This window comes from Symphodus melops (genome assembly GCF_947650265.1).
Source record: "Symphodus melops genome assembly, chromosome: 9".
NCBI lineage: Eukaryota > Metazoa > Chordata > Actinopteri > Labriformes > Labridae > Symphodus > Symphodus melops.
In genome coordinates, this window is record NC_136699.1 from 12952092 (window position 1) to 12976823 (window position 24732).

The 24732-nt window shown below is 42.2% G+C and overlaps 1 protein-coding gene across 5 annotated transcripts; it reads right to left on the reverse strand.

The window, feature by feature from the left end:
- Window positions 1-5: 5 nt before the first annotated feature.
- LOC306829852 (serine/threonine-protein phosphatase 2A 55 kDa regulatory subunit B gamma isoform) lies at window positions 6-23992 on the reverse strand. Of its 5 annotated transcripts, none has more exons than XM_079353042.1 (12): window positions 23672-23991; window positions 21165-21322; window positions 20412-20645; window positions 17222-17378; window positions 10526-10623; window positions 10045-10210; window positions 9177-9289; window positions 8266-8443; window positions 7302-7466; window positions 6785-6954; window positions 3262-3353; window positions 6-2008 (listed from the first exon to the last, which is right to left on the reverse strand). In XM_079353042.1, exons 4-12 carry the CDS (start codon window positions 17301-17303, stop codon window positions 1714-1716), a joined length of 1359 nt encoding a protein of 452 aa, XP_079209168.1. In that variant the 5' UTR covers window positions 17304-17378; window positions 20412-20645; window positions 21165-21322; window positions 23672-23991; the 3' UTR covers window positions 6-1713. The 5 variants fall into 5 exon arrangements, with proteins under 5 accessions (XP_079209168.1, XP_079209166.1, XP_079209167.1 ...); XM_079353040.1 differs by having other exon boundaries at window positions 20412-20754; XM_079353041.1 differs by having other exon boundaries at window positions 21161-21322.
- Between the last annotated feature and the right edge of the window lie 740 nt (window positions 23993-24732).

A 24732-nucleotide genomic window follows, 5' to 3' on the forward strand; every position in this document is an offset into this window, starting at 1 on the left:
TTGGATGCAATTTCGTTGAAATCTTTATTCAGAAAAAAAAAAAACATAACTATTTGACAATGCTGTCCTCAAAATACATTAACACATAAATAAGTGACTCGACATTAGTTTGGTCGGTACTTGGTTTGACGGCTCTTGTCAAAAATAAAAGGATAATAAAAGAATAGACTGTTCTAAAAATAAATGCTTCTGCACATCAGAAAAGTAATCAGTGAGGAAGGCTGAAGACATTAAAGTAGCATATCTCTGCTGCAGCTTTGGAGGCGATCAGCGACACGGATGATGAAGTTTGATTGTGGATATTAAAAAAAACTAAACCTAAAACATGTCAAAAACAGAGTTCATATTTACAGACACCCTTCAGGCCCTTTTTTGTTTTCTTTTTTTTTTTTTTAGAGAACGACATTAATGGAAACATTCCCCATTCTTCTTCGTCTCAGTTTCGCTCGAGTATAAACTGATTCTTGGACGGCTTCATTCAAAATGTACAGTATGTGTACAAACCGAACACTGGTAAACATGCTTCAGTGCCTGAAGACACAAATAAAGGTAGGAGAGCTCGGTCATCTATGGTAACTCGTGCTGCACAGGGGCCCGGGGGCCCCAGAAGCCTTTGTACAGCTGGGTCTAAATGGGTAAGAAGGCAGCCAAGTCAGTCAGTCAATTTATAAACACCTAGGCTTAACTGATTTTACATGCAGCATCTTTTTTTGCTTGATTGTTGATCTATTCAGTTCATTTATTATGTGGTTTTTTTTGTGGGTTTTTTTGCTGAATTTGAGTTGTGTTTAACGGCAAAGAAGCACACGACACAGTTCCGGAACCAGAAGCAGAATCCACATCATGGGAAATGTTTCAGCAGAGGAAACATGAAGGACTGAAACACAGTGTGAGGAGCAGATATGAGTGCGTGTCCTCATAGTAGGCTGTGGTGAAATCATCTATTCACTTCTGCTTTATTCTGCTGGGCGGTGGCTGTTTTAGCTCTCTGAACGCTGTCCAGTGGCATCTGAGTGCACTTAGTTTGAAGAGGGGGGGGGGGTCCCAAGTTCATCCTTTCACATCACACATAAACCCTCATTCTCGTCCAAATTACAATCTAAAACATTATTAAACAATATGTTAGGAGGGAAAAACGAGTTAAGGGAAAGCTGATCTGAAATTAAACAAACAGCGAGTTACGTAAATGCCCCTTTTTTTTTTTTTTTTTTTCATCAGTACCGCCGCTGGTAGACAACCACGAAGGGTTTCTGCAACACAAAAACAGTGGGCAGGTGATAAGAATAGGCTTTGCCCGAGCACACAAATACAGAAAGGAGAGGAGCAGGGAGAGGTGGAGAAAGCACCCAAAGGGCCCAAAGAATCAAACAAAGAAAAGACATACATGTAAACGTCTCTCCAGTCCAAAGAACTGTAGCATTTAACACACCATCAAGCACAATCCGGAGGTTAACAATCAAGAAATCCACTCTTGGAACTATTTTGCAATCCATCATCCATTGTGTAATATCCAGCCTGTTCCATTTCTAGCCCTTTTTTTTTAGGTCCTTTCAGTCCTGGGAGGCTGGGAGTGTGTCAGAGTAGACCTAGTTGTGTTTCTGTGTGTATATGTTAGGCATATTCACTTGGGTGTGTGTCTGTAAATGTGTACATTCTGGCATAGTTTTGTTCTCAGGTGTAAACTCGTCACAATCAGACGCTGACATCCTTAAGTTAATGCATCTCAGAGTTTAGTTTGTCCTGGAAGATGTACAGGTTGTTGGTGGCGGCAATGGCAATGATGTTCTCGTTGGGGTGCCAGGCGGTGTGCAGGATCTTCTTGGTGAAGTCCAGGCTGTCCACGCTGATGTCATCCTTCCGGCGCTTTCCCCCCGCGGCACAGACCCTCCGTGGCTTGAGGACGGCCCGGGGTTTGCTGCTCTCTCTCGACGCCTCCAGGGTCACGTCGCGTTTGGTGTTCCGGTCGAACATGCGGAAGAAGTTGTTGTAGGCTCCGGTCATGATCACACTGAACAAAAGGAAAAGGAGAGTAAGGGTTACAGTTAAGGAGACAGCAACTAATCTAAAGCCCTTTTTATCACTTCTGTCTCTCCTCTTCTGCGCCTAATGGCACATTCCCTTTGTTTCACTGGTCTGTAGGAGAGCTCACAACCATGAACTTAATGTGCACAACAATGAAAGAGTGAGGTTATGACTTTCATTTTGTCTGACTTGGGGCTGGTGCAGCACCCTCTGCACAGCTACCATCCGTCCTTATGCGTTTTTAAAATGCAACCCGACTAAAGCAGGACCTTGCAATCAACAGATCAGGACCTCATAACTATGAGAAACAATCTTTTAATTATCAGAGAATAAGACGTACCTTTATTAGCTTATGAGATAAAGGATCCAGTTTTTATTTTCTTTGGTGCCTCGGCAGAACCAGAGTCATACAAACAATCTGTTTTCTCTCTAATCCTTTTTATAATCACAACCAGTTCTGAATTTGTGCCTTTTTAAGTCCCGGGATGATACAGCATCCTGGAGGACTCGTTTTAAGGGAAACGATACTCTTAATGAACATTTTTAAAGAGGTAAACCTTAGAATCAATGCTCTTAAAGTCATAGCAGGCCCTTTGATGTTAAATTAACTAAACCTGTCTAAACATGTTGACAAGGCCAGAATTGGATTTCATATGTTAATCAGGAGGCCGAATTTAGAAGAAAAAGTAGCTTTTTTTTTTCCAGTGAAGCTGCTTTCACCACTTTTAACATCTCATCTGACTCTGCCGTAGCTCAACAAACAGAAACAAGTGTACCCAGAAACTATCATCACCTGCTCTCACTCCTCTCTGTCTCTCTCAGTCTGTCTGTATGCCATCTCTCTCCCCTCCCCTCGCTCTCTCTTTCTTTAAAAAATAATGATTTAAAGAGATAAAGATTTAATATTTCTCTTATTGTCTTGTAAATAGCTTCGCTTCAAACCTCTCATGTCATTCCACCAGGTGATGACACAGTCTATGCATCCCATCTGTAATAGATAGTATGGATACAGAAGATCTATGGAGGAAAGGAGCAGATAAGGTGCAGATCCGTCTGTCGGTCTATCTGTCCGGTATGCTCCGTTTCCTACTTCTGTTTTAGCGCTGCATTTATGTTCACAACCTGCAAGTTGCTCTTTAAGATACTACTTCTTCTACCTTGACTTTGAATCAGCACACAAAAGACAACCCGACAGAGACGCACCACATCCAAGCTGACACTTTGAGACGCTTTAGGTACCTGTCAGAGCCGTTCCAGGCACACTCAAACTTGTCGAAGATGCAGTCGTTCTCGTAAAGGGAACACAACTTGCTGCGGAGGTAATCGTGGACCTGATGGAGCACAAACATAAAGACTTATTAATTTGATGGAAAATGAGTACAGTATGCAGCTTCTTCAGGTCTTGACTCTTAATGAAAACTGTAAATAGAGTAACTGATCAACACACACACACACATATGCACACGCACACAGACTAATTAAACAGTCTAAATTCAACACAGTAAAGGCTGGTAAGCTGTAACACAAACCTCCCTGAAGGCGGCTCTGATAAGACTGATCATCCTGCCCTGAGCAATACGAGGGCCAGGAGTCCATTTTCATCTAAACTCCTTTTCCATATCAGAGAATCCATTAACATCCAAACCCGCCGAGGGCGCGATAACAGAGACACACATGTGAACCCGCCACGTTAACAGTCACACACATTTTCCCTGACTAATAACTCTTTTCCCCCGTGCTTTCATCCGACCCGCCTGTGTCAGCACTGTGCTGGCTCAGTGATGCAAGGGTTGGAAATCTACACCTTCCTTCAGCCGCCGTGCTCTGCATTAAGCCCCCAGCTTTAACATTCTGCATAAAGTCAGCAGTCAACAGTCGCCTACAATCAATGAACGGTCAAGCTGAGGTCGGCTCATGGTTGTACATCAAACCCGGTGACATTCTGGTTTTCCCCTGTGGCTCTTTCTGCTCGGGGGGAATTATACGCCGTCAGCTAAGTTAGATGTAGCTCCCTTTTCTCTATAATTTTCCATGCTTCATCATCTCTGATTGACAGAAGCGTGCCTCGTCCCCTCGTGTATTTTATTTTCATTCAAGCAGTAAAAGAGTGCACATTTACCAAAATAAGAGCCTTTAAGCGCTGGCATCCCCTCTGTTTACTTTAGTCAATCTCATCCACATCTCCTCATTAACAAACTCTGCCCCACTCCTCGCTTTTCTCCCCACCCCTCATCACCACTCCCTCCAAAAACCCTCACCCTCTCCCCCCTCTTCCTCCCTCCCTGTGCTGCATTGCAGATCTAGGTGTCGGGCGCTGTGTAAGGTTTCCCTCCTTCCCTCCTTCACTTTACGAGTGGAGGTTCGGCAGCCTATAAATAGCTGCGGTGCGTCTCAGCCTCCCACTCCACTCCTGGCTGCCTCATGGGCGCTCACGTCAGGCAGCAACACACACACATGTTCACCCACACACCTGCAGCAAGATTCCTAAACACATCCTGAAAAAATCCTGTTTGTATATATATATATATATATATATATATATATATATATATATATACAGAAGCATGTGTAGTCTATAGTCAACATTTAGAGGAAACACAATTACAGTGTGTCGATAAAACAAGGCACGCTCTTAGTAGTAGCGTAGTTGTTTTGCACATCTGCATTGTCAATAGCATGCTAAGCCAAACTAATCTCCATCCCAGCTACAAGGCACTATAGTAAATAACTGTTTATGTGTGTGTCACGCATGTTGTAATCTGTCACACACGCTCAGATCAAGCTACAAATGACAGTTCAAAGTGTTTGCAGAGAACACAGCTGCAGTAGTTTTTCTTTTTTTGGCAGCGCTGCAATGATGAGATGAAGTGCATTTTTTGGCAAGTAATCAATCCAGTTATCCTTAAAAGGTTTAGGAAAAATCTAATCATCAATAAGTACTTTGATTCTGAGAGACAACCGAGAGCTCATGACTCATGTCTGTCGCTAATTATACATATTTACAGGAAGACCACTCTCTGTTTCAGTAAAGGGGCTGTTAAGTCCTGTCCACAGTTTGGACAAACAGTAATGTAGTAGGAAGTAAACATTTAATGTAATCAGTCCTGCTGTGTTTGGTTTGATAGAAGACACTTTGGTTAATAATCTGACTGGACTGTGTTTGAGAATAAATCCCAGCCCAAAGACACGTTGTATTGGATTCTGAAGAGAACAAAATAAAATCAATTCCCAATAAGCTACAAGGACAATCCCTTAATGGGACCAACATCATGAATCCAAAAGATTTGTCCTCAGATTAACTTTGAATAACGTTGAAGGACAGTCTTACACATCACTCCAAATATCCCATGAGTGCGGTTTGACCGAGACCTTGTCATGGGGGATTAGGGCCTCTCTTTAGGATTCTGAGACTTCAAAAAGTTTTACAACTCGAAAAAAGTTGGCGAGGATCTTCACATTCATGTAGCAATTAGAAAAACTAAGGGGAGATTTTTGATAAGTCAGACATCTTTTTTTTTAAATTAGTTTTGCTTTTCAACATAAAAGAAGAAAAGCTCTGAGCTGCTTCCTGAAGTTTTTTTTTTTTTTTTGCCCAACACAAGAGTTTTTTTGGATGTTCTGAACAGGAAGCTTAAATGTCACTGAAGCAACGAGCCGTTAGGTAACACACAGTGGCTAATCAAACAGCTAGGCTCTTACTGCCTTTCACAACATGTACATAAATCAAACTGAAGTTTAGTAATATTTCGATGCGATGGCTGAGCTCTCTCTCCAGCGTCGGCTTTAAACACATCTGGTTTGAGACTGTTTTCCTCTTTTTAACAGTTTTCCTCTTTTTTGATAATAATTTACTAACGTGTACATCACTTAATATAATGAGGAAAAATAGGTTTAAAGGCAGAATGTGCAACATTGTCACTCAAATACAGCAGAAATCAATAATATCTCATGCACACACTGTAAATCTCTGAGCCTGTCTCCAATGAACGAGAAGCGCATGTCTCACTGGCTGTGATGTTGTCTGAGCAGTATTTACATCATCATATATCATCATATTTACATGGTCATCCCCTTTCGTAGAAAAGCTGTTTGAGTTAAGCGCCAGATAAAAGAAGAAGAAAATAGCCTCCTCCGTGCTCATTCAAATGTCAAGTATCTTAGATGCCGTTCTGAGCCAGTCTGCAATGTGAAGCTAAAGCTAGCTAAAGCATGCTAATATTAAAGGTCGCCAGACAAATTGCCAAACTTTTCAGACTATTTCTGTTTGTATTTGTTTAACTTAACTAAAAAAAAACAGTTAAAGGGGTTTTAGTGATCAAGGCCAGCATGATGCCCTGTCCTGATGCAGAGACAGCTGCGAGCACGAGCACGCGCACGCACACGCGCGCGCACACACACACACACACACACACACGCAGATGCTTTGTAAGTGTGAGTAACTCTAAGGCTGAGGCAGACATCACGAAAGCTATCTGAACAAAGTATGATCATAACCTTTTTCGTTTTGGTTTTTTTATATTGATAGGCATAATTATAATAATTAAAATAAATGGTACCTTTTAGTATTATTGTATGACTAACTTTCTTCTCATCTTAATTTACTGTAAATATAATTGTTTTTAACTTTTTGAGCTTTAGTAACAGCTAAGTCTCCCTCTCTCCCTCCTCTCATCAATAAAAAGTGTCTCTCATCTTACATCCCTGCATCAGTCATTTGTATTTAACTCTCTTTAATACTTCTCATACATGCTCAGCCACACACCTGGTAAGTCTCCAGGGGCTTGCTCTCCATGTTCAGGTCCCAGACTTTAGCCGTCAGGTAATCTCTGGTGAGCAGGTAGCGTCCACTGTGGCTAAACTTAACGTCTGACACAGAGGAGATGATCTCAGAGAAGAAGGAGCGGGCGCTGGGGTCCTCGGGCTCCTCAAACACTGGAGGGAACGAATGATGACAAAGTAAGGAGAGGAAGGAAGGATGGCTTTTACACCAGAGGCCAAAACACAGTGCAAATGTCCATATATGTTATATATGTTGGTGGCATGGGAGCAAAATCTGAGGATCACCAAAGTTAATGAGATCTACTGTCTTACAAAAAGATGGGCCATCCTTGAGTTTTTCTGCTAGCAAAGCTGAAATACGCTAGCCATATTTTTGGATAAATATTTGGCCTCAACCCCTTCTCTGAGTTCTTGAGTTTAAACATAAAAGGGCGTCAGTATCAGACACTTTGACCTGTCTGGAGATAGTAGGCTTCTTTCCAGCTCAAAAGTTGACTCACATTTGGAGTGTTTGTCGCACAATGCTGCTTCTCTCATGTCACAGAGGCGCAGGGTGCCTTTACTGCTGCTGTAGACAAACAGGTTACAGTGGTGGGGGTGAAACTCAGCCGATGTGATCACCTCTGTCAGATCCTCCATGTTGGCTGGTTTGATGTCCACGATGTCTGAGAGGGAGCGTCGCTCAGCAAAACAACAAAGAGTATTAACATCCTAGGAGGCTGCTGAAATCTACCTTACTGTATAAACTAAGTATTAATGTATTCAGCCTTATCTGAACTTTATTCATTAATACATTCAGTTTGATTATTACAGAATTCATGTCAGAACCCAAGCATGTCCATGATCAACACACAAAATCACCATACATACATATACATATTCTAACACAGTGTTAATCATTTACATAAGAAATAACGCAAACCCATTTAAATCTATCTTCAGGGGATTGTTGGGAGGAAAGTTATTTCATATTCAGATAAATTGTAATATCATAAATCCTGTCTGGGTCAGGGATGTGACTCTACTGTGTCCTATTGAGCTGGATTAGAACTCTGAAAAGAGCTGAAATATTTATGCAGCTTTTGAATTATTCATTAAACTAGATTTTCACTCTCAAGAATAATATCCCCCTCCCCCATCGCAGTGTGTCCGTGTGCATTTCTTTGTACAACAAAGTGGGATGTGCAATGTGTGAATATGTTTTGTGTGTGTGTGTGTGTGTGTGTGTGTGTGTGTGTGTGTGTGTGTGTGTGTGTGGGCAGGGAAAGACTAAGGAGCATGTATACACAACTATGTGTGTTTGTATGCATTCTTTGTGTGTGTCCTTGTGCTTTCATAAATCTATTCTTGCTTTTACATGTGTTTGTGAATGTGTGCTCCTCCTAACTCTAGTATGATAATGCTAATGTTTCTCTCCTCTTTTTTCCACACAGTTCGTGCACATCACGGCCTCACAAAGGATACTGAAGCTGCGGTCAGTGATGTCCAGATGCCAGAGGTTGATCCTTAGGTCATCAGCTGACATGTAGGTCTCGTAGTCGGAGTTAACGGAGATGGAGTTGACGTGGTAGGTGTGGGCGTTGGCAAAGACCCGCCGTGGGCTCACCTCCACCATCAGGTCCATCGGCCTCAACACTGGCACCTATAACAGAGTAGTTTATCATCTTATGTCACCGATTAGGAGAAAAAGGATTGCCAAGATACGGCCATTTGATTAAATTTAAATTGTTTTATTGTATCATGTATAAATAATTAATGCATTGCTTCCCTTGACATTAATTATACATGACTGCTAGAATCCCAACATGCTCACTTGAAACCAAGATCAAAATCCAATTCAGTGAATTTGATTTAAAGTGTATGTATTTGAAATTTCATCTCTGGAAATTTGCATTAAAACACAATTAAATTGCCAATGCCTGATTTATATTTTTGTGTACGGCTTCAATGTGTGGTGTTGTGTGCATGCAGCACAGTAGGAGTACCACTGCCAGACACACAAATGTTCTTCACCTTTGCAAAGAAGGACATTGTGCACAATTCCCCACACATACAAACACCGATGCTTTGACTGATGTAGATGTTGTGTTACAGATGTGCACAGCTGGAAACCAGCGTTTTCTCCACCCCCGCAAATGCAAGCATTGAATCAGTGTGCCACTGACCCATTTTTGCACATGCAAACACATCTGTACCCACTGACCCAGATATGTTATACAGCTGACTCCTTTTTTTTTTACTGTGTGATGGAGGATTGCCAGACAGACAGACAGACAGACAGACAGACAGACAGACAGACAGACAGACAGACAGACAGACAGACAGACAGACAGACAGACAGACAGACAGACAGACAGACAGACAGACAGTACTACCTGTAGGGAGGTGACAGTGGAGATATCCTTGATACGACCCTCCTCATCTTTCAGGTTGTATCCCTCAGGCCGTTTGTCTCGTTCACTCACCTTCCACAACTTAATGGTCTTATCTGGGAAACAGACAGGCCCATTAAGAATGATAGAAGAACAGATACAAAGTAAGGGTTGGTGTAACAAATGCAAAGACTTAGTAGTTGATGTTCTGAGGTGAAGGAGCTATCTGGAGATCTTCAATTACATGTGATTAAACATTCAGGAGTCTAAAGATATAATTTCATCTCCAATTCAAAACTAGAAGCTGAAATTAAAAAAGAATAGAGCTGTTTTAGAATTCGTCCAGACACTTGACATGAAAACCTATAATTTAAAGAAATGGCTAATCCACCACCACATTTTAAGCTGTCAGCTCTGAATAGCCGAGGGGTCTAAAAATGATGGGTTAGTGAGGTTTTGTTTTATCAATCGACACAAAGTCTCTGTTTGATAATGGAACAAAATGACAGCAGCATGAGCCCAACTGCTGAGGCAGGTCCTCCATTTTTCATACCCTCAATCGTAAATAATATAGTACTTAAATAAATCAATAACAGGGCGCTCAGGGAAAATCTATAGACCTTCCTATATGGCCATAAGCTCTGAAGCAAACCTCTGAAGGGCCTCTAAACTCCTCATGTACAACACAAACATGATGCACCTCTTCTCCCTTTAGGTGAGGGGACAGTCTGATTTCTGAAATAAGGAGTTTAAAAACTCCTGATATCTGGTTTAAGTGAAAAACTAAACCACAAAATGCCAACCAACCACTCTCTCTCGTGACTCTTCTAGTATGCATCTTCTTGCTAGTGTTTAGCTTGTGTGTTCTTACCGTTGGTGGAGAGGAGGAATTGAGCAGCGTTCTGCTGAGGCAGCCATCGGATCTTATTGATCTTCTCCTCGATCTCCAAACTCTTAAGGTAGTCAAACTCGGGCTCATGGCTCTGAAAGGTGCTGTAGACATTGTACTCTCCCTGGGAGAAAGGCTCAGTTTTGCTCTGTGGACAGAAAAGGGAAAAAACAACAACATTGAAATTCAGGATAGATGTGTACACAAGTACAATCTCTTTGATAAAGTGAAGAAAAGCATGGCCCAGACTCTGCACAGCTATAAAGATATGGTCTGTGACACAGCAGGAGAATGAACTATTTATCAATCAATCTAGGCTGTAGCTGGAGGGAAACGCTGTGTGTTCATTACTGCTCCCAGAGCTGGAATGAAAAATGATATTTTTGTACGTACGAGTGTGTGTATTTGTGTGTGTGCGTGTGTGTGTGTGTGTGTGTGTGTGTGTGTGTGTGTGTTTGTCTACCTCAGGTTCCCTCTGAAAGATAACCACTCGTCCCCCTTTGTCCCCTGTGGCCAGGAGCTCTCCAGTGTGGTTGAACTCAACAGTGGAGATAATATCAGCTGGGGAGAGATACAGGTGGAAGGAGGAGAGAGAGAGTGAGGGAGGGAGAGAAAAAGAGATGAAGCATGAGAGGTAGAAATGACAAGTTCAGACAGAGAATGAGCAGCCATTAGCTAATTGAGCACACATCATCATTCATCGATATAATCTGTTTATCTGACTCTAAACTGTATAACTGAGTAAACAGTCAGAGCATTAGCGTGTAAGTGGATTAAAATATGCAAATGAAGATGAAGAATAACACAATATTTGATTATGAACACAGGTATTCTGTAACAGTGCTGAAGCTTTCAAAGAAATATTTTAAAGCACATATCTATTAAAAAACACAAAACAGTAAAAAGAGAAACAAGAAAACAAAACCACACACACACACACACAATCTGTTTCAGGAGGCACAGGTGTTTTTTGTGCTCCGGTATGACACATACACAGTGACGCACACTCTGACACTCCAGTCACACCAGATTACAAAGTCACGTGAGTTCCTGAGTGGGTTTGTGTGTGGATGTACACGAATCCTTATTATTCTGTCGTGTCTTTCAGTGTATGCACAGCCAATCAGTCAATTTGCATCAGTGATGAGACATCTCAGGACATTCAAACACATCACTGAGACAACTACACAGTATGACTCAGTGGCTAACACTGATGTGTGAGTGAGCACAATATTAAACACTTAACATTTACTGCCACGTTGCTTTCAGAGGAGCTTTCACAGCCATATATTACACAGGAAGTGAAACAGAGGACACTTTTCCATGCAGACTTATAAGATGCATGACATTTGTGATATCTGAAGCTCCAATATGGTTGAATACTTGTGTAATGTACATTTATGATCATTTCTTTGCTCTTTGTTCAACACTCTACTACTGAACAGGTTTGAGAATTAACTCCAGTTGTAAAAACCTTGAATACAATATGCCTCCAAACTGAAATAATCAGCTACACTGCTTAGTCTTACAAAAAGGATTCAGGGGCTGCTGGTGGTGTTGTGGTAGTCATGGTGGTAGTGGTGTTGATGGTGTTATGGTGCTGGTGGGTGGTGTTGGTGATGGTGGTGATGGTGGTGATGGTGGTGTTGGTGGGGTAGGTGTTGGTGGTGGTGTTGTTGATGGTGGTATTGGTGGTTGGTAGTGGTGTTGGTGGGTGGTGGTGTTGATGATGGTGGTGGCGGTCGTGGTGTTGATGGTGTGGATGGTGGTGTTGTTGATGCTGGTGGTGGTGTTGATGGTGTGGATGGTGGTGGTGGTTGGTGTTGGTGGTGTTGGTGGTGGTGTTGATGGTGTGGATGGTGGTGGTGGTGGTGTTGATGGTGTGGATGGTGGTGGTGGGTGGTGTTGGTGGTTTTGGTTGTGGTGTTGGGGGTGGTGTTGTTGATGATGGTGGTGGTGTTGTGGTAATTGTGGTGGTGTTGATGGTGTGGATGGTGGTGGGTGGCAGTAGTCATGGTGTTGTTGGTGGTACTCATGATGAGGGGGTTAAGCTTGATTGATAAAAGAAAGTTACAATATGATCAAAGCAATATGTCCATTTGTAGGAATAAAATTACACGTTCAGCAACCTTACATCACACATGAAAGAAAACAAGATAAACAGACAGCTGTTCAAATCATTACAAATGTATCATGTGACATACAGACTGATACAGACTAACTGACAATAGTAAAACAGATAGGATGTAGAGGAAATACTGTGCAGGCCTTTTACTCCCCAAAGAAAAGAGAGAGACTGACGACATGCAGAATCAATAATAGCAGTGTCATCAAAGTATCAATTGACCCAATTGCCATCGCTAAACTGACAACAAGCATGTAGAGATATGTGAATCAATGTTGAAAGTTGTGAAACTAGGACGTTTGCCTTTTAGTCTGCTGGACCTTTAAATCAAGAAAAGCTATGACCATTGGAATGATATAAAATGATTGCCATGACATGCGTTTATATGTCATTGGGAGAAATGTCTCGTAAGCTTATTCAGGTATGGTGCCTTTATGTACAGCAGAACCCCTTAAAAATATTTTTTGAAAAACCTTTAGCTCTGTCTGCAGCACATGTTTGAGAGTACCACAGCAGACAGTCTGCTAGAATTATAATACAATATATTAAAAAATATATTCTCAATAAAGTTATTTGATTAAAATACAACAGAAAAGAATAAAAATGTACTGTCCACCAATGTTTTACATTTGCCTCCTCATATACACATAGTAACTTAAAAAACATAGCCACTCAATAACTGGACAAGCAGAGAAGTTACATTTACATGCTGAATCTATATTTAGATCTGCCACTGTGAAATAACTCTGGAACTAAACTGTCACTGTGAATGTACAAACAGTATAATGACATTGTTTAATTTAAGTCCCCCCCTCCCCATTCACATTAGCGTCAATGGGGAGCCAAAAACATCCCATTGTGTGTAGATAATGTCCAAGGTCTTCATTTCAAACTCATTTTTATTATATATATATATATATATACACACACACACACACACACACACACACACACACACACACGCAGTAATTTTTCAACAAAACGTTGTCCATAAGAATAGAGTGTATCATTGAGGGTCTGGTTCAAAGCTGTAGCCATTCTGCGGTGGCCTTGGGAGAGAGGTTTTATGACGAGGGGAGGCAGGGACTGCTCCTCATTCACGACTCCAAGACAACCTCATTCACTCTGGTCATCACACACTTTGTTTATTACTTACTGGTTACCATTCTCTGTCTCTCTTTCCATCATTTTTTTTCCACTAGTCATTACACTGTTCTATGATTTCTTGGTCACTGTAGAAATTTCTTTATTTTCAGTTTCAATTTTGGTTTCAGGCTTTCCCGAGACTACTATCCCCCCCCCCCAAACACACACACACACACAGATTTTTTTCACCCATCTCTGCCCATCTCACTTATTTTCTTCTTGATTGTTCATCCACATTCATCTCTCTCTCTTCACCTCATCCCTCCCCCACTGCTCTCTGCCGCCTGGCTGTAGGTTAGCTTGTATGAACTGGTGGTGATGCTGGTAGTGGAAGAATGGAAAGGATGGAAAAAAGGGAGGTGGAGGGAAGGGGGGGGGGGGGGTGGTCCTTCGGTGAACAAGGGGTTACCATGGAAACAGGCAGAGCCAACCAGTAACAGCAGTACTCGTAGCGGTTAGCCGTATAAGGCAATCTGGTGGAAAGGAGGAAGTGGGATTCATCAATCCAATTCTCACAGGAAGGAGTGCTGAAGAATAATTATGGTGCTGCAGTTTTGTCCACTTACAAACTAAATTCATAAATTAATATCAGGAGATGCAGAGGGAGCTGGGGTCCAACTGGAGGATGTGGACATAATTAATGCACACTCAAAACTGATGACACTCAGTTAAAAAAAAAAAAAAAAAAACATGCAGCAAAACTATAGACTAACCATGCACACTAGGCACCTTAACATGAAGATTAAGATGTACATAATATGTGCGCTTGATGTTCTGTGTGTAAACATTTACAGATTAATCACTAAAGTCACACAGAGAAAGAGCTAAGCTAAGCAATACACGATGAGTAGCACACAATGAAGCTGAATAATATATGGAGCACACGGCCTCCTCTCTCATCCTCTGTTTGTTCTCAACCTGAAGCCACTTCATCTTTCGTTTCTTCTCCCTTTTACTAATAGACACTCACTCATGTGCACACACACACACACACACACACACACACACACACACACACACACACACACACACACACACACACACACACACACACACACACACACACACACACACACACACACACACAGCTCACACACCCATCTGGCTCTCTGATGCTGTTTATTAGAAAAAAAAACAGCAGACAGAATAAAAAGAGTGATAATACAAAGTACTGCAGAAACAAGCTTCATCATAGGAGCTCAAGCTGTCAGTCAATGTATTGTAGTGTGGATGTGAGTGTGTGCATGTGCTACAGTATAGCAAGTTAGCCGTGGCTGTCTCCAACAGACAGTCCATTAGCATCAGCAGGCCTGTCTGACTCATGGTGATGCTGCAGGAGCTAGGGTCGCACGCTGTGACTGCAAGTATAGGCGCCCACACACACAGCACCCATCAATAGAAAACAACAGCACATAAACATGAATGAACCCGATGACACAGGGAGCTTTTAAACACACTCACAAGTGACGAACACCAAACAAGCAAACGCTCAAATGAGAAAGCATCGCCTCAACACAGAAGACACATCAACAGCAGCTCCAGGTGATTTATCAATGTTTCTGGTAAGTCATTACGCCGGAGGCTGATTCCAGCGTCTTTTAATAAAGCTGTGATATTCTATGTTTTATATTATTTTCACATGAACTTTTTGGAGAATTTTTTGGAGATGACGGTTAAAACACCCCCCACCATTTGAAGGTGTCACCCTGGGATCTAAAAGTGGTAATGGTTGGAGTGACTTTAGACTGATAAAAAGCAGAGTGCCAGAAAGTTAGTTTTGCAAAACAATAAACCTGAATATGTGATCTGCTGCTCGATAAATTAATAATGACAATAATGAAAATGAGATGAGGCAGACATCAGGAGAGAAGAGGAGAGGAGAGGAGATGAGAGAAGAGGAGAGGAGACACTGTAGCACACACAAACACGTACAGCCACACTACAGTAGGAGGAGAGGAGAGGAAAGGAGGCAGTATCTAGGGAGGGGGGTTTTTGGATTTTTTGTAATGCTGGTTTGGGGACAGAGAGGGGAGCAGACACCCAACCGTCCCAATTATAGATATCTTAGGTCTGAGTAAACACGGACCATTAAAGCCGAGCCAAAAACACACTCCTTACCAGTCAGCACTCAGCAGGAGATGTCTCTGTGTGTGTGTGTGTGTGTGTGTGTGTGTGTGTGTGTGTCTGCATGCTGCTGCTCAAGCAGCCCCCATTTCCTGTGTACGTGTGCACAAGCGTGTGTACTCAGTTACCCTGTTGAGAAATAAATGGAACGGAGGAAGAAGGGGAAGAGGAGGGAGAGAGTGCCGGAGGGAGACGTTAAATTGATCCCTATCCAGCAGTTTTGTAGTTATCTGGGAAGAAAAAAAAATCAGGTGCATGTGTTTGTGTTCGAGGTGCACATGTGTGTAGAGGAGTGATTTAAGCCCAGCACAGCGGGGAATCTGCCATTTCTCCAAACACGTATCGGCACAATGGAACAGAGCTGGTGTGAGCCTAATGGTTATGGACACAAACAATTAGACTCACAAAGTGAACCAGCTTCAGCTGCAAGTGTGACTTACACCTGTTATCCTACACTGCAGAGCTTCAAAGACGTCTTCTGACCGCATCAGTTCTCAAAACTGTGTTGTGGGATTTATCAATAATAAGAATCTCTTTGTTCATGCTATAGATCTTTTCAAATGCCTTGTACTGAGAATTTCAGGGGAGCTGCCGCTGAAATCCTCTTGATCTATAGTTGTTCACACATGCACCTCACAGAGGCAGACGCTCCTTGAACACACTGGCGAACTGAAACCATCATGCAGTCGTTTAAGTTGAACAATGGCGTGCATACAGCCCACGGTCGTGCCCGCTGCGCAGGGAATAAACATCCACATCCCCTCTCACCAGCTCGTGGTGAATTCTCCTGGTTATATACTGCTGCATTCTAACGTCCGCTCAATTCAGCGTCATGCAGGGAAAAATACGAGGGGAAATAAAGTCTGAGTGAAACATTTGTGATCACACCGTTCACACAAGAGTTCAGTAGTGCTGCTGATTTAAACCCAATCTCAACATACTGTGTTATGGTTACAGTATGATGAATAAACATGAGGGTTTTGGTTGCTGTTCAGAAATTCTTTACCCTTTGTAGACGCTGTCACAGTAATCATTCTCTTAATATAAGAGAAGTAGATGACAGAAATCATTTTGCATCATTTGGCTACTGAGGAATAATCTTTTTGGAGTTAAAAAGCATAAATTGGCAGGATCTACCTTCACAGATGCATATGTTTTCTTGTGAGATATGTTTTTTTTAATCAATAAAAAAACATGAACTAGTAAATAACAAAACATCCTTTTTTGTCCCGTGTGTGCGTAACGATGTCTATATAGCGCATGCTCACTGTATATTTTGTTCAGGGCTTTTGACTGTTTGCCTTTAGCTGTTTGTCTGCATGGTTGTGATGAGGAAAATGTTTTAGTAGCTGTGCTTTTAAGGGAACTGGGTGTTGTCTGGTCAAGCTATTTAAAGATATCAATCGCGATCCCTCACACACGTGCAGGCAGAATACACACTGAAGCACGCAGACCGAGACAAAACAGGCAGGTGCAAAAATAGCAATACAAAAAAGGATGAGGCTGACAGAAAGATATCCAGTGATGTTACTGATATTTTTAACACTCAGACCCAACCAGACAGAATTCGTGGGACTCAAACTGATCCTTCTCACACATACACACACACTCTCTCAATCCAATCACAGGTACATGCTCTCACATCTAGACACCCACACGCAGGGACACATTTCAAGTCAGTCTTTACACGTCACTCTGGGGTCATGTGGGGAGACTGTGCGAAAGAGATAGGACCTTTGGGAAGGAAGAGGAGAGAGCACACACCTTCAGTGTAAGAGGCAAACGGCTCGGGCTCCAGAGAAAGGGTGGTGATGTCGGAGCACAGGACCTGGATGGGGCTCAACATCCTGGGGGAGGACTCCAGGGTGGAGAGGGGTGGACAGGATGGGCGCAGCTCTTCAGGCTATAGCCAGGAGCAGCCCTGCAAGAGGAGCAAGGACGGAAGGGAGGAGGAAAGGAGGGTAGCAGGGCAATAAGGAGGAGCAGAGGGGAAGGAGGGAGCAGGGATGGGTGGGTTAAGGGTGGGAACTGAGTTACTGCATCACCACTTTTGGCCATGAGTACTCACCAGAGGAAAAAAAGTGATGGATGTATGATGTAGATATGATACTTTTATATCTATACAACACGATGTATTGATATGTTGGGTTTGGCATAAGGATAAGCAAAACATGCAGGGTGGACAGAAAATGACAGAGCCTGAAAGTATCTTGATTGGCCATGTTTAAAAAACAATCTTCACACATCCACTGGGGTTATTCTTATTGTTGATAAGTCGTTCAAAATGTGTAATAAAAGCCGGGTGCTGTTTGAGTTTGTGTGAAAAACAGGGGGGCAGTTTGACAATCAATGAAATGGAGACAAGCTAGTAAATAGTTATGTCCAAGAGGTTGCTTTAATATCCTTTTACACAGGCTGTGATACCAAGAGTTTGTCTGAAAGCATTCCTTGTGCTCCCTACTTTTGCATTGAGAGGTTGTGATTCAAAGTGTGTGTTTTGTTTTTACAATCACAGGAGGATCTCTCCTCTCTACACTTCATTGAGAAAACCTAAACCTCTGAGTTTAATTCTGACAGAAACACATCAACCCAACGACAAGATGTCCCCTTATGTCCATAAGATCATTGCTACTTTTGAAGATGATACACATTCACTATGGGGTCACAAAGTATGAATACATACATTGGAGTAGGTCAAAAGTTATTTACAAAACTGCCTAAAATAATAAAAGTCTTTTTTCTTATTTGCTAATAATAAAATTATTAGAAAACAAAATATTCATCCATCTATCCTTAAATCATATGAGACTCCAGTCTTGAGATTTTGAGTCGAACAAAAGGTGTGAGGGGGGGGGAATACGAGATAAAGGGAAGGGAGGGAAGCCGAGGTAGAGGGAGGTTGAGCATGACTCCTCTGTAGGTGTTAAAGGACAGGGGAATCCCCACGGGAGGATTTACAGACACACTGATATGTATGCACGTGCACACACACACACACACACACACACACATATACACACACACGTAAACAGACAAAACCACTGCAGACCTGAACAAACAAAAGACAGTGATATGAATGCAACACAGGTTCCAATCAAATGAAGAAAGGGGAAGTCACATTAATATACACCTACGCATAAAATCCCATGCAACATCTCACTATTTCTGTCTGTCTCTTTAACACACTTCCATGCACACACACACACACGCACGCACACACACACACATAAAGAGGCACATTGTGTTTGAGCAGCCTTCAGAACACTGTTGGGTAATTGTTTGGCATACGTGCCACTTCAGCACTGGGCAATGCTGCGAGTCACATTAGCAGACTGATAGGAAATGCTGAGAGTGGGAGGCAGTGGGGGATGGAACTGGAGAGTAGGGCGTAGGGTGGGGGATGAACATGGAGGAAAAGGTGTGTGTGTGTGTGTGTGGGGGGGGGGGGTTGTGGTTGATGTAGAAGAAGGAGCAGGTAATGCAATGATTGTGTTTATTTATCACAGAAAATGATCTGCTTTTAAGGTTTGTGTGTGTGTGTGTGTGGGGGGGGGGGGGGTACTATCAGTAGGTGTGTCTCTTTTCAGGACGCCCATGTGTTGCACAGCCGTTTGCAAACAACAGGGTTCAGCGGTGTGTTCACCTTGGTGTGAGCTCATCAGCAATTCACCCTGACTAATGTCTGTGTCTGCCTGAGATGTGTGGAATAATTAATACTGCCAGTATTGGTGGGTGGAGACGACCTGTCAGTCATATTGGCCAAGCATGAAAAGCAGCATGTTTATCATCATGGACTGTTGCCATGGCAATAACGGATGGCTGGTGATGAATGTCAAGACAGATTTTCAGCCACTATTTCATAAAAATCCTTTTGCGAAATGGACAAAGGCAAGAAATGATGTATGTCTCAGAGAAACAAACAAAGACCAACACTCACACACCCTTCATCAGTGCTATATGTTGAACACAAACAGTAGCAGTTACACAATCAACAGGCAGTACTACAGCTCTCCCCTGACTAGTGTGTGCTCCTGTGCGAAGGAAGTGATGTAACAGCGCAGAAACAGAAAGTGTTATCGCCCTTACGCACTGATTCAAGGATCCCAAATAAGCTCAATACACATTCATGACCCCCCAAATGATAAGCCCCTTTTCTGGTCTTAGAGGCGTGGCAAACAATGAGCTGAGTCCAAGAAACAGATTGAGGACAGACTGACAGGGATGCCAGTGTGAAGGTGAGATTAGCGGTGTTATTGAGATTAGCAGGAGAGAAGGTTATCCAATGTTGTAATCTAAGTGTGAAAGGAACACAACCCAAAGAGAAAACCTATTTTATAAGTAGGTGTGTGTGCTGTCAGATGTGATACTTTGTAAATATATAGTATGAATCATGCACTTGTTCTATTCAAAAGGGCGACACAAAATTGATGTTGATACATAAATAAATACTTCTCTGCCATTTTCTGTCTCTGACATACAGACAAAAACAGAGCCACATTTCAGACCTAGGTCAGATCAATTGTTCCCTGCAGTGTAACACAAAGATGTGTTACACAAGATAGCAAAGTGATTACAAAAGCAAAAAAAAAAAAACAGAAAGGTGCTGGAAGATGAAATGATAGAAGAAAAAGTAAAAAAATTTTTTTTAAAAAAAGACAGTACAAGAGGAGGGATTGAAGAGAGGAACACTTGCCAAATACAGTTCAATTTAGCAGGAGTATTTTACTCCCTCGTTCTTGTTGCTGTCTGAACAACACAGAGCTTAAAGGAGATTAGGAGCTTTCCTGAGCTTGTTTTATCCAACAGGCTAACTAAGCATACACACACTTCCACACGTTCGCCAGAACTCTACCTCATAGACTCACGCACGAGGACATGAGCAGACTTTAAAACCGGCTTTTAAAAAAATAAAACCATACAGCCTCCACACGCCTCCTTTTTCTGATCGTCTTACCTTCAGTCACATAGTTGTGGTCGGGGAGGAAGCCGCGGTGGTTGAGCGTCGGGTTGGCGTCAGTGTCTTCGCCCATCAGCAGGGCTGGGGAGAGCGCCCGTTCCGGTGGGGCAGCGTGGCGGTGGCAGATCGGTGGCGGAGGGGGTGGTGGTTGGGATGCTGGCCAGCAAAGCGCCCATAATGCTGCTCGCTGATGCTTCCTCAGCACAGACGTGTGGAGCCGTCCATCCTATCCTTTAAATGAGGAAGAGGGGCAGGTGAGGAGGGAGAGGGCCGGTCCCGGAGGAGGGGCTGGTGCACTTAAGAGTCCACACAGAACTGTTTCAGAGAGCAAGATGGTGACCTGCAGAAGGAGGTTTAGTATGAATAAGTTGAAAAATACCAAGCGACTTTGGTTCTTCATTATCAGAGCCCTCACACATCCCTCGTGAGGGAGGGAAAAATCCACTCCGCAGCTGCTAAGTCCAGGTGTGGCCAGAGCAATTCATTTCTCTCACAAACACACACAACATACAAGACCCTGTTCTCGTGTCATGGGTACAGTCTCTAGCTGTTAATGGATGCTCCAAAAGAAGAGAGGAGAGGAGATGAGGAGAAGAAGAAGGAGAGTGTGTGGGGGGGGAGGGTGGAGAGGGATGAGCAGAGCCCCTGGTTGATGTATCTGCAGTGCTGCTGCTTCTGCAGTGAACTCACACAAGCATGGACACACACACACACACACATAAGCAGCAGGGCAAATACGCACTCACCTACACACTCTGCAGCGTTTGGGTCAGGTGCTCCTCGGTGGACCCTGCGTGAATCACGTCTTTCTCCTCCTCAGGGGGGGTTACTGTCTCTTCGGTTTCACGGCTCATCCAGAGCAAGGAGAGAAAATCCTGCTGGCTTTGCGTTCTGCAGCAGCCTGCGCTCTGGCGTCAGTATGAAAACCAGAGTGAGAGGTAGAGAGAGGGGGAGGGAGAGTGTGTGTGAGAGGGAGAGAGAGAGAGAGAGAGAGAGAGAGAGAGGATCTGTCCTGCTGCGCTGGTACGTGTGTGATGCATTAGAGCAGGACCCTCCCACTTCTTTGTGAGAGCCAATCATCAAATAGCCGAGATGTGCCTGACCACCACTGACTGCAGGTGATTAGACCTGATGAAGAAGTAGAGAGGGACGGGGGGGAGTGGGCAGCTGAGCGGAAGGGTCTTATAAGGCTCTGACTGATGGGAGAGAAAGCAGCGAGAGGAGGAGACGAGGACTGTTTTGCTTGACTGAGTGCTGTGAAACTGAAGGACAGTGACGACTAGAGGATTCACCGAGAGATATATTCAATAAACACAGAACACACACCCTCAGTCACACACACGATATTACGTAGAGCTTTTTTTCTCGGGCTGTTGGTGAAATCTATTACTTTATATGGACCTAAAGTTGTAAGGTACTGATCTTCTCAGGGAACTTGAGTGCACCTTTTAATTTTTTTCAATTATTCTGAAAACATATTTCTTATAAAATCTAAGTCTATTTTACACGTTTGAGTGAACAGTATGACCAAATCCACTGATTTGAATAGGGGCTGTGGTGATACTCAGTAACTGCAGCAGTTTTAAACCTCTACTTTCAATGCAGATTAGAAACTTTAAAGAGAGAGGAGGCATTTATCAAGTTTTTTTTTATTTTAATTTTTTTTTTTTTAAATGGCCATGTCTAAAAAAAGGGTAAATACTGCCTTATGATTTGCCATCTTTAAGTACTTAATTAAACTATTATCTCTTAGAACACAGTTTTATATCGGCAGACTAGTTATTATTTATTTCTCAAAGAAATAACAAAAGAATTATAAATGCATTTACATAACACATAAGGCTTGTTTTGGTTTAACAAATTTGACCAGGGTATAAGCTAACTTGAGACACATCAGGATTTTTAGAATTATTAATATTTTTAATGATAGAGATGTTATTAAGAATTATTATTCTTATCTATTCTTAATCCTCAGTCTAAATATAAGAGGTGTTCATTTCAAGACAATCAGATCATTATTTTGATTCTCAGGCTACAACAATAGACGTGCTGTATATCTTATTTATATACCCCACTGGGGGAATTTCAGTTGTTACAGCAGCTCCAAGTTACGGACAAAAGAAATCAAATGAGATGACAAAAACATGTGTAGCATCATGTGATAGGTAAGTGCAAAAAAAATGTGTGGCATCATGTGATAAGTGCCCATATAAAACATTATATTGAATCTCCATCATGTCTCCGAGCCTACAAGAAATCAGAGATGACAACTGACCGTAAGAGGAATACTTAAATTCACACACCAGCACACATAGTGATGCTTCATTCAGCGTGGCAGTAGATAAGAGGGGGGGGACTGTCTGCCAGGGACAGTTGGTGCCGTCACAGTTGCTGGCTGTCTGCCACCAGGCTTTGAACCCCCCACAGCAGGGAACAAGAAGAGCTGGTTATCAGACTTACTCCAAGACTGCCAGCATCATCCGCCCCAATCCACTTCCCACCAATCATGGGTAAGACTCAGACTCCACACATCGCTGCCATATCTGCACCCCAAACTGCCCCCCCCCCCCCCCCCCCCCCCCCCACCTGCCTAACATCCACCACAAAGCTCCCCCAGGTCCACTCACTGTTTCCTACACAGCCACTGTTCGACCTGCACCCCTCCACCCATTCACCCCAACCATATGCCACCCAATGGTTAGATCTCTAAATCCATAAGGTTTGGTGTTTAGCTCGTCCAGATTGTGTAAAATTTGCTCAATTTGCGAAAATCAAAGCATAGAGCAGAGGCAGGGAAAACAGTACTACAATAAAAAATCCCAAAACAATAATATGTTTTGAGCTTTCTTTGGTCTGTTTTATATTAAGTGTATAAGCAATAACTTTTGATTGTGTGTCTTTATTTACTACTACCAATTTAACTATTTCTGGACAAGGATGAACTGAAATAACTACTTCACTTATTTTGATAAAAAAAAATGATAAAATAAGATAAATTAATAATATTCAAATTTAGAGTGTAAAAAGCAGAAAAAGAGCAAAGTTTGCAAACAAAAGAATCACAGTGTAGAGTTGTGCTTCCATTCATTTTGTGAGCTTTAATTGGTAATCAAATGAACTCCTTGTGAGACTTTTAGCATTGAGGTACCCATAGTGTAAAAGTTCCTTCCAAGAGAGCTAAGCGGCAGCAATTACGTGTTAGCAACAACTATTATTAAAACAAACTATACTACTATTATAAACAAACTTTCACTTACCTTTCAGTTCTGGCTCGTCTTCCCAGGGACATGAAAAGGGTGGGACGTGTTCATCAGCTAGCAGCTCCTCTAAGTCCGTGATGTTAGCACTGAGTTTATAAAGTGTAGGCTACAGAAGTCGGTTATTTTTCTTTTTTTTCCCAAGAAAACTGTCTGCTAGGAAGAAATCAAGCTTAAAATGAGAATAAGGATAGACCTAAGAATTGTATTTAGGCTACAGAGTGAAGAAACAAATTAACAATCTATGACTAGTTAAAAACCTCTCTGAGCAGGATTAGATGATAATTCTCATGTTTTTGGAAATATATGATGGTTATAATGTGCTAGCAACAAGTCATTCTCCACAAAAGAAACTATATTTATTATTATTATTATTATTATTATTATTAACACTGTTCAGGAGAAATATAGGTGTAACTCTTCAATATTTTGTGGATTTCTTAGTTTGTTAAAATCATATAATAAAATAAAGCGCTCCCAGAAAAGGACAACAAAGAGAAGTGAACATATCGGCCTACAGTAGTGATCAATAGCTGATTACACCAAGTTTGAAAATCCTTCTATAAAGTGTTCATTACAATGTCCTAAAATCTAATCTTTATACTAGGATATGAGATTAGTTACACAAGGCGTGCAGCAGGTTTGTATTTGTGCAGTAAATCCAGTCCAGCTTGTCCTTGTTAACCTATCATGTCTGACCCTGACAGCAGTCTCAGATCCCCCATGGTGACTGCGCCATTCAGCCGTGAAGGCTCGGCCTTGGACTGGTCCTGTTACCTTGGTGACATTGGAGCATGACCACCCACCAGCCACAGTGTCCCATGTGTCCTCCTTGGGCCAAATCTGCATTGTGTCCCTATATGATATTCATAAACAGAGATGGTGAGAAAAGAACACTGTTGGAAAATCTTGCATTTGTGATTACTTTTAAGGGATTCAAATTATATTTCCCCAATGTTTGATCATGTGGCGTTATTGTCCTAAAATTTCTTGACAGCCATTAAATAACAAGTTCAAAGTTCAAAATTATTAGCTAAAATAAACGTTAGCATTAGACTCAA

Bases quoted from the DNA above. Each gene is read 5' to 3' on its own strand.
- LOC306829852 (XM_079353042.1), bottom strand. From the start codon at position 17,303: ATGTTGAGCCCCATCCAGGTCCTGTGCTCCGACATCACCACCCTTTCT. The intron at 10,211-10,525 runs GTAGACAAACAC...TTCTGTCCACAG, and splicing joins TCTTTCAGAGGGAACCTGAG to AGCAAAACTGAGCCTTTCTC. The intron at 8,444-9,176 runs GTAGTACTGTCT...ACTCTGTTATAG, and splicing joins CCACTGTCACCTCCCTACAG to GTGCCAGTGTTGAGGCCGAT.